This window comes from Alosa pseudoharengus, unplaced genomic scaffold, assembly GCF_046254945.1.
Source record: "Alosa pseudoharengus isolate Yale_2024_CS ecotype anadromous, Long Island Sound unplaced genomic scaffold, YU_APseudo_1.1 YU_APseudo_1.1_scf_13, whole genome shotgun sequence".
In the NCBI taxonomy this organism is placed as follows: domain Eukaryota; kingdom Metazoa; phylum Chordata; class Actinopteri; order Clupeiformes; family Clupeidae; genus Alosa; species Alosa pseudoharengus.
In genome coordinates, this window is record NW_027468598.1 from 20,798,632 (window position 1) to 20,808,967 (window position 10,336).

The 10,336-nt window shown below is 47.5% G+C and overlaps 1 protein-coding gene across 1 annotated transcript in view; it reads right to left on the reverse strand.

The window, feature by feature from the left end:
- Window positions 1–2,519: 2,519 nt before the first annotated feature.
- traf4a (tnf receptor-associated factor 4a) overlaps window positions 2,520–10,336 on the reverse strand; it is a 37,471-nt gene continuing 29,654 nt past the window's right edge. Inside the window, exons 5-7 of the mRNA XM_076282473.1 lie at window positions 9,503–9,664; window positions 7,737–7,892; window positions 2,520–5,631 (exon numbers count right to left, since the gene is read on the reverse strand). Of these exons, the coding sequence (XP_076138588.1) occupies window positions 4,975–5,631; window positions 7,737–7,892; window positions 9,503–9,664 (975 nt within the window). The 3' untranslated portion in view covers window positions 2,520–4,974. The remainder of the gene's footprint in view (window positions 5,632–7,736; window positions 7,893–9,502; window positions 9,665–10,336) is intronic.

The following is a 10,336-nucleotide window of genomic DNA, read 5'->3' on the forward strand; positions in this document are numbered from 1 at the left end:
GCTCGGGGAGCAGTGAGGGGTTAGGTGCCTTGCTCAAGGGCACTTCAGCCGTGCCTACTGGTCGGGGTTCGAACCGGCAACCCTCCGGTAACAAGTCCGAAGCGCTAACCAGTAGGCCACGGCTGCCATAATGCTTCTGTTATTAAGTGACATTCGGTTTTTGTCATAACAAATTAGGGTTAGGATTAGGATTAGGGTTAGGGTTCATGTGTCAAGACAGTGTCATGTGTTCATGACAGTGTCATGTCACTCTTATGCCGATACTGTCAAGTAAAGTGTTACCTAAACTATCACCTATTACCTCCTCCCTCAGACGTCACAGCTCAGACCTCAGACCCCAGTGAGAGCACAGCACCACAGGAGACTAGAGCCAAGCCAAGGGAAGGGTGCGGGGGATTTACCTTGTCAATGATTGGCCAAACAAACAGCACCAGAAAGGGTAGAGCCATTGATACGCATGGGGGAATGTGGTTGTCTGTTAACCTGATAAAGTGGAGCCAGCTACAGAGTCATGTTACTTGACTTTAATATTTGCACAGTGCTAACAGAGAAAACTCTGTGTGTAAGATGTAAGATAAGGCAGTGGTACTGTGTGTGTATGCATGGGTGTGTGTAAGTGTATGCATGTGTGTGTGTGTCGGACGTGCACGTGAGGTCCTGAGCAGCTCCATGTGTGGACGGGTTATCCTGGGCTGGGCTGGGCTTTGCTGGGTTGGGCACGTTTGGGTCGGGCCATGCAGGACCGGTGGGTAATTACATGCTGCTATTTTCTCCTGCGGCGGCCCTGAGAGAGAGAGAGAGTTAGAGAGAGAGAAAGAGAGAAAGAGAGAGAGTTAGAGAGAAAGAGAGAGAGAGAGAGAGAGAGAGAGAGAGAGAGAAAGAGAGAGAGAGAAGGAAAGTTTGTGGCGGCCAGTGACAAGCCTTTTGGGTCGTTCCACTCAACTTTAAATAACACGGCCTCTCGGCTACACTGAGTGGAAACAGAGCCAGGTCGCTGGATGAAAACGCACAGGGGGTGGGGGTGGGGTTGAGAGAGAGATAGAGAGAGAGTTAGAGGATAGGAACAAGAGAGAGAGAACGGAGAGACAGAGGAGAAAGAAGGAGAGTGAGAGAGCGTGTGTGAGACCGAGATGAGAAGCGGACAGTTAGGAGAGGGTAGGAAAAGAGGAGGAAGAGGAGGAGGAGAGAGATGAAGGGAGTAAGAGAGGAGGGCAGAGAGAGAAAAAAGAGAGAGAGCAAGGAGAGATAGTGTGTGCGTGGAAAATGGACAGTCTTAGTCATCACACTCAGAAAACTCTCACAGTTGAATGATGCCGCCAACCACACACTGGCAGAGCTCCCAGCAGCCTCATGTGAGCCCCAGAGACCTATATGGAAAAGTCATAATCAATGCTTTTGATCTATAATGAACTTTCTTTGAGGTGATTATACACCCACAGCAGATATACCACAGTTACAACATGTTTGTTTTTTTGGGGGGCAAAAGAGAGTTCAGATTCAGACTCAGTCTCTCATAATTGAAAGAGCGTCTGTCCTCCTAAGAGACCCCTCAGGAACTTTGAGGTAGGTGTGCACCCCCCTTTTTTTTTTTTTTTTCTCTACAAAGGCCCTCCCCCACTCTCGGCGTCCAGAGAGAAAGCTTGCCACCACATCAAAGTGCCGTACAAGTCTCTCTCACTTCCTTTCCCTCTCTCTCTCCTTCCTCCCTCCCACTTTCCCTTACTCCCCCAAGTCCCTGGGCATTCAAGAACACACACACTGTGTGTGTGTGTGTGTGTGTGTGTGTGTGGCTGCACTGTGTAGCTTTCTGCCTCCTAAACTGACCAGACAAAGCAAAAAACAAAGAGCTTAGTCAAGTCCCGTTCAGGAGGAGAGCTTGCTGGCTGGCTAGCTGGCCGGCCGATCTGCTGACTCGGGCCAGCCTCTCAATTAAATGTTTCTCTTCTCCACAGCCACAAAGGGGACCATGGGTCCTCAAAGGACCGTCAGGCAGCGTGACCCCTCTGGCTGAGAAGCATCACTATTCAAGTCTAGCCTCCTCTGTCTCCACTTCCAGCACTCGTCCGCTGCTCGTTCTTTGCTCAAAGTGAGGGAATGTGCTTGCGGTCATGCAGACAGAGCAATACATTTATATGTTATGCGGCGGTGCAGCGATGCGTTTTCTTGACACTGCAGATGGGGTGTTCCCTGGGTTGCCTTGCGTGCCTCCAGACCAAAAAATAGTGTGTAAATGTAAACAGGAGAATTGTCAACAGTGGTTGTAAATATTTGTGGGGACAGCATTCTCACGGTGCAAGTGAGGAAGAGAGAGAGAGAGAGAGAGAGAGAGAGAGAGAGAGAGAGAGAGAGAGAGAGAAAGAGAAAGAGAAAGAGGGACAGAGAGTGGTGGCATGTGACTGAAACTAGCATCACAAAAACAATAGGGTCAGTGAGTACCCGGTCCACACATGCCACACAGATTGTTGAGCCATGCAAAATAAAGAGCAACAGCACAAATAAAGAGCAATAGCACAACGACATTATATTGACTGTATTTTATTATTTTAAGGGTAATTTTACAAGCAACCATGAGTTGACATTTTTTAAAAACACTTTTTTCTTTTTTCTGCTCTTTTCTTCTGAGGGCCAATCGCTTCAAATCAAGCTTAGGCGATGGCTCCTTAAAATAAATACTTTTTAAGAGGAAATAATGCAGACAGAAACATCTGAGTATTTGAAATCCAAGAAAGCAGACCAAATAAAGTAAAGAGGGCAAGAAAATCAAGCCCAAACATCAATGAGAGATGACAACTCGTACGGGAGGCTGTTGAAGTTCCTAAGCACCACAACCTCCCGTCCACCTTCTTCAGAACTCCACACTTCGATGACATGTTGTATAAAACATTTTCAAAATACAGTATCTTACAAAAAGAAAGACAAAAGAAAAAAAAAACATACAATGAAATCTCAGTTTGTCATAAAATTGTTGTAAAATATTGGCTGGTATCATTGCATGATCAAATCCCCAGACTTCCTTGTCAAGTAAAAAAAGAAAAAAACCTCATGTGCTTCTGCCTTATCTCTCGTCCTGCAAAACAGCACCCCTCCCCTTGCCCCCCAAACTGTTAGTATTCACATATATTATATATTTATTTATAACATTTATAAACAAAACTCTGCCACCAGTCCATCTGCAATCTGATTGGGTGACACAGACAGTCATCTTTCATTAGGCCTCAGCCCCCCACTCCTTTTCCTAAGAGTCCTCTGCTTTAGTGGTGACCATGGTTACCAGCACCTCACTGTTTCAAGTCCCACCAACCCCATGGAGTGGAGGGGCACCTTTTCAAAGTGCCAGCAAACACCAGCCAGATGAAAGTGAACACACAAACAAAACAAAACAGAATCGACAAACACATTGAACTTGAAATAAAGCTCAAATTCACTGCTCACAGTTTTACATGTGAAAAAAACAACAATTTGGTTCCATTGGTTGACAAGTTGTCCACTCCAAGAAAGAAAGAAAGATAGAAAGAAAGAAAGAAAAGAAGCCCTCATCAACACTACCACTGCTTCCAACTGTTGGAAGGGGGTTTCAAGAGTTCCAAACACAGGCCAAGAGTGACACTATGGAACTCTCTCCCGATATGTAAACAAACTCTCCATGGCTGCGTTTTATCTCTGCACTCATTCACGTGTGTAGGTCCTGCTTTACACAGGACAATGAGTATGATTGTGTGTGTTTGTGTGTATGTGTGTGTGTGTGTGTGTGTGTGTGTGTGTGTGTGTGTGTGTGTGTGTGTGTCAGTGTGTGTGTGTGTGTGAGTTCCGACTCCCCCACACTGACTATATTTAGCACCTTTAGCTATCGTGGTCCAGGAACCTCCCCATCAGCCAGTGGAGGCTTCTTTTCTTCTTTTCAACTAAGGCCCACATGAACAGCTTTCAACTGTAACTTCTACTGCCTCAAACATGGAGTCAACTGGTGGCGTGTCTAATCAAAACTATAAGCAGCTGTGTGCCTGGATCTTGATCAAGTGCTACAGATTTCAAAATGCAATGGTGGCTCGAAAAGAACAGTAGTTAAATGGTTCTAAAGTCTACAAGGAGTTCAATCTGTCGTTAGACAAAGACAACAGGGTGGAGTTAGTTTGGCTTTCTAGAACTTTCCATCCAGTATCATCTTACTAGAGTGATGGGACACGGATAGACAAAGAAAAGTTTACCTCACAGTTGCTGTTAGTTCACTTAAAATGTTCGAACAGGGGGAAAAGAAAACACAAGGTCGTGAACTGCGGCACTGAGCACAAGGGTGAGAGAGGAGTGTGTAAATAAAAAAGGCAAGTGTGTTTCAAGTGTCCCTGTTGAATTCCTAACATCTTCGAGCCTTTTTCTTCACAAGCTTCAGGAGTGTCTCAGTCCGACCTCAGACAAGATGCGTTAAACAAACATTCCGCTTAAGTGCAAAGACCGTACTGCTTTCCTTGCCACACTTCGCCTTTTGTTTGTTTGTTGTTTGTTCTATATTTATATCTGCATCACAGAGACAATAAAAACACAGAATTTCCAAAACAACTCTCTCTAGGCACTATTGATTTTTTTCCCCCAAGGCTTTGATGCAGATTGAAAAACAAAAGTGTCAAAAAGCAATCCAAGGAAGGATAACGATTTTAAAACAAAAACGTTTCAGAGTGATGGTTCTGCAGACCAACCACTTCGATTCTCCTACATTTTTAGAAAAAAAAAATCACCAGCTTCTCCATCTGGACAGACGTAACCAACACAGACAACCTCCGAGTCCTTTAGGAGTGCTTCTGAGTGGGGAAGGTAATATCTATAAAACAGAATATGCATTTAAGCACATCTACTCCAGTCTTCACCAACGGAAAAATAAAAATCACAAAGAAAATAAAACAAACAGTCTTATCCATATGACTCTTTTGTGACTTCACATGACAAAAAATCGTCTTGGTTCTTCTTTTAACACGTAACAGCTCAGGTCATGATCTTCTGTGGGATCTCTATGGAGGCTTTGAGGAAGATGGCGTTGTCGCGGATGTAGTTGCGCTTCTTGATCTCTTCGTGCGAGATGAACTTGGGGTAGCCGAAGCCCAGCATGCTCTCGTCCATGGAGTCGCGGCTGCCGCCTCCTCCGCCCCCTGCGGCGGCGCTTGGCTTCTGGAAGTTCTTCCAGTTGGGGTCAGGGTTGAAGGTCTCTGTGATGTGCTGTGGTTTGGAGAGCGACGGGTCGCTCTGGTCCAGGATGGAGAAGGTCACCTTGTAGGAGAAGGGCCATTCCAGCAAGTTGTCGTACTCGCCGGGCAGCACGCGGATGTAGATGGACAGGTGCGTGCCCTCGCCGCTGCCGTTGCCGTTGAGGAAGGCCGACACCTGGAGCTTGTAGCCATAGCGGTGCGTGTAGAAGGCCGGGCTGAAGAACTCGTGGTTGTTGCGCAGCTTGGCCTCCTGGAGCTTGCGCGAGTAGTCGCACAGCTTCCAGATGAGCACGCCGTCATGGCTGACGGAGAGCTCCTCCACCTCGCGCCGAAGCTCGATCAGCTCCTGCCGCTGGCGCACCACCAGGCTGCACATCATGGTCAGGTGCGACTTGGTGGTCTCCTCCAGGTGACGCCCGACCGCCATCTTGGGACACTGCAAGAGAGAGAGAGAGAGAAGAAGAAAAGAGTGAGTGAGGGTGTTATGGGTTGGACTGGTAATCAAGCCGCTGTTTAGACTCAAAAAGGCTCCCTGTCAATCAAGAACTTGTCTATCAACTGCCCTAAATGCAGCTAGTTGGCTATCACCATCTAGTGACACTGCAAGATACAGACTGAGATGTGAGTGAAGCCGTAGCAGCTCATGTGATCTCAGATGCACTGCAGTGCTGTCTCACAGTACCACATTAACATCACATTAACATAACATAAGAACCATGCAGAGAGTCTGCCACACAATGCCTCATAGTCGGTAACCAGAGTATTAGGAACAAAACTTCAACGTCCCTCCCCACCTTCCCAAAGAACTGAACATAAATATGCAATCCAATATGGCTGTGCAAGCACGCTGCAGGGAGTTTGTGGGGCTGCAGGCCGGTGAGTGTGCATGAGAGATCCACGGCTCACTATAGTCCCATCAGCACCCGAAATTCAATTAGCTTTATGACACAGCACTGACTTCACGGAATGCCTTTGAAGCTGTTTTAAGTGAAAATCATTGTGAAAGAGAATAATTTAATTTGACCACTGATTTCCACTTAAGTTGAAAGGAAATAGACTCGGTAACCACTCTGGGGAGACTCCCAGGGAAAGTGGCAGCAGGGGGACATCAACTCGAAGGTCTTTTCCAGAAGAACAGAGCGATTGTCTGCGCACATTACTACGGTGGCCCGAAATCCTTCAGCAGATTCTCCAGCACAAGAAGGGGCCTTTATGAATTTAAACATGGCCGCCTCCTCCATAAATGATGCACATCCCTGATTTCCTCCTTTTTCTCTCTTCTCTTTCGCTCATCCCTCCGGTTTGCAAGGAAGAACAAAGCTGATTGCTCCAAGCAGGAAACTAGCCTGCTTTAGCGACAAGAAAGTTTGGAGCATACACACACACACACACACTCTCTCTCACACACACACAAAGAGTCTGTATCCGATTCACATCAAGTTAATGTGTTCAAAAATAGAATAAAAAATGCCCTGTCAGATCGGAAAAGTGTGACTCTCATTAAAATGGACCCCAGAGGCAGATTTCCTGCATTTTCCCTGTAAAGACCGTCATTGTTCCGTACAGCAGTTATGGCAGCTGATCCAGTAATTTGGGATGTATGCGCGGCATTTAATTTTAGATGCTCAATTACGAGCAGAATAGGGAAAAGCAGACCAATCACGCCTGACAGACTCCAAATGACAGTAACGAGACAGTAATCTTATCTCGTAGACATACTGTACTTTTAAGTGTCACTGACTGAAGCTTTAAAATAGAAAAAAACTGAAATGTTTTTCTTATAACCACAACATCACATAGGAAACTTTAATCAAGTTTTCAATGATTTTACTGTAAAAAGTAAAATCCACTCCTCCAGATCCATGCCGTCATAGTGCATACATAGTGCTCTATATAATGAATAACTGTAGGGTGGTTATTGACAAGTGACAAGTGCACTACGCAGTGAATAAGTGGATGTTTTTAACGCTGCGGTCAGTGTTTTCCATCCTGTGTTGTGGCCTGATTGCTCACACTGGTGCCCACTGGCCTCTCTGCCAGCTGCCTGGTATGACCAGGACGTGAGGCTGAAAGACAGGTCAGTGCCTGTCACTGTCAGGGACGTGATGCCACTAGCTGGGTGGGCAGTGGAGCTGGCAGCCTGGCATCCTGGCAGTGAGTCAGTCCCAACGGGGCAGGGGGAGGGACAGGGGACGGGGAGGTTTGAGGGGTGAAGATGTTTTGCAGTTGTCTGACTCATGACTAGCTGGCATCCTGTCCGGAATTCAGCCACGTGAAAAGAATTCCTCAGGACTCATGCCATTATTTTTTTTTTTAACCCACTGAAATGAAGCTGGTGTGACTACCGCTAGTAATCTTGTTGTCTTTCTTTAGACATGCTGCTGTTTTAAGTGACTAAAACAAAGTGGATTTAAGTGTTATTTCTTTGTGTGTGTGTGTGTGTGTGTGTGTGTGTGTGTGTGTGTGTGCGTGTACGTGTGCGTGTGCGTGTGCGTGTGTGTGCGTGTGTGCAAGTGTGCGTGTTGCCACCAATGCCCTTACCCTGTGCTTGCAGCCGGCGTCCTTAAAGGGGCATAGGACGAGGGCACTGCCACAGCTCTCCTTCACGTGGTTGGCCAGGTCCTCGCGGGCGATGTTGGGCGTGCCACACTGGTTGGGACATTGCACGGGGAAGCGGGGGCAGTGATACTGGTGGTTCTGTGTACCAAAGAGAAGGGGGAGAGAGAAATAGCAAGGTGAGGTGAGGATGAGGATGAGGAGGATAGAGCTGCAGTATCAACATTAACACGTCTTGACTGCTTCACCATGAATTTGTTTAGTTCTTTTCTCAGAAATAAAAATCGGATCACACGGAAACACTAAGGATGTACCAGCAGTGTGAATAAAACAGCCTGTCGAGGGACTGCAGCTTCTGAACATTCACACATTATTTGCCAAGTTATCATTTGTTCAGATCCTTTTATAAATAAAACAGGATTAGAGAAATACAGACACACTGAGGCTGACCCAACACAATGAATACAACAGCCTGTAGCAATCAGCAGAATACAACTAAACTAAACATGTCACTAATTAGAGATGGCTAGTCTGGGCTTTTATAGCGCCACAAGCACACAGAGAAATTCCCCTTGGCCTATCTGAGAGCACATGGCGCAGTCATCGAGGTCAATTAAAGAGGCTCCCGAAAAGGACAGACGCAGCAGAGGGGCAAACACCGGCGCCGGAACATGTGGGTGAGTGGACCGAGAAGTGAGGGGACCAGAGGAATCCCGCCGGCAGCGACGGCGTTGGTGACCTATGAGTCAAGAGGACTCCCCAACACGAACCTGTGAAAGGGATCTCCTCACAGGAACAGCACAGGCCACCAGGTGTCAGGGATTCAGTGTGTGTGTGTGTGTGTGTGTGTGTGTGTGTGTGTGTGTGTGTGTGTGTGTATGTGTTAGCGTGCCCCCATGTGTGTGCATGTGGCCGTGAAAGAATGTGTGCTAGTGTGAGCGTGAATGATAGTGTGTGTGAGAGAGAGCATTTGTGCCTATGTGCATATGAGAGGATATGTGAGTGTATGTGTGTGTGTGTGTGTGTGTGTGTGTGTGTGTGTTTGGGCACAGGTGCAGTTCGGGGGCGTGGGGACTTGGCCGTGCCAGTGGCGTTGGCAGCATGCTGGCACGAGCGCTCCTGAGAGCCAGCGATCACATCCGCCTCTGCCCCGTGCCACCTCACTTGCATGGCCCTGAACCGTCATCATGCCACCCACCCACCAACCGCTGTGAGGGAACGCTGACACACACACACACGCACACGCACACGCACGCGCACGCGCACACACACGCACACGCACGCACACGCACACGCGCACACACACACAAACACACACACAGGGCTGAGAGTACCAGCACATCAAAGTCCTCCCACACTAGGCATCCTCCCTCCTGCTGAAGTCTGTGTACAGCCTCAGCAAAGACTCAGGGGGGTCAAAAACATACACAAGACCGGCCTCCTCAAAGACAATCTGTGTTTGATAAGTTTAGCAAGTAGCAAAAGTTCTAGGCTGGTTGTTTCATGGACAAACTCCTAACAGTGATAGTGAAAGCAGGTGCATTATCTGTTGAGAACTGATGGCACAAACTGCCTCCCACTCGGTAACTATGATTTAGGGTAAAGGACACCTGCTATTTGTATGTAGGCTGAGAGACCAGCTGTTGAGATGAGATAAGAGGCAGCTCTCTGTGTGGGTCAGCGGGAGCTTGACACGGCCTGGCATGGCGAGGTTTGGACTGGACTGGACTGGACTGGCGACGAGGACTCACCTGGATGGTGTCGAAGACGAACTCCTTGCCGCAGTACTTGCAAGGCTGTGTGCGCTTGGGGCACTCGGCCATGCTGTGCTGGGGCAGCAGCCGGCGCATCATACGGGCTCCGCACTTGTTCTCACAGTACACGCTCTCCTGGGGGCAGATGCCCTGGTGGTTCTGCAGCAGGAGGGAGCGGAGAGATGGAGGGAAGGAGAGGGAGAGCGGAGGGGAGAATAGACATAAAGAGGGGGAGTAGATGAGAGATGGAGAGAAGGAGAGAGGGATTAGAGAGATAAAGAGAGGGGAGACAGTGAGAGAGGAGAGGAGAGATAGCAAAAGAGAAAGAAAGAAGGGAGTGGAGAGAGAGAGAAGAGAGGAGAGGAGATGGAGACAAGGAGAGAGAGAGGAGTAGAGATAAAGAGAGGGGGAGCAAGGGAGGAGAGGAGAGATGGCAAAAGATAAAGAAAGAAGGGATTAGAGAAAAGCAGGGACAGAGAGAGAGAAATGATCATTTAGGGTTCAGTATCCACACTAGAAAAAAAACACCATCTTCCACGTTACTGTTTTTAACCATGGCTATTAAAAGCCACCCCGATTCAAATTGTTCACACAATTACATCTGTTTATGACTGAGGCACTTTCACAAGCTGCTCTTGAAATTAGCACAAAGGAAGAGCACTGCTACAGACTGTGTGGTAACACGAGCCTGTCGCTTATGGCCTGCATGGTGAGCAATACTAGCATTTAAACGTAGGAGGGGATGTATATTAAGAAACATGTGTTTGTGTATTTCTTCTTCAGTCCCCCTCTCTATATCTCTCTCTCTGACTATTTATTTCATTTGGTTTC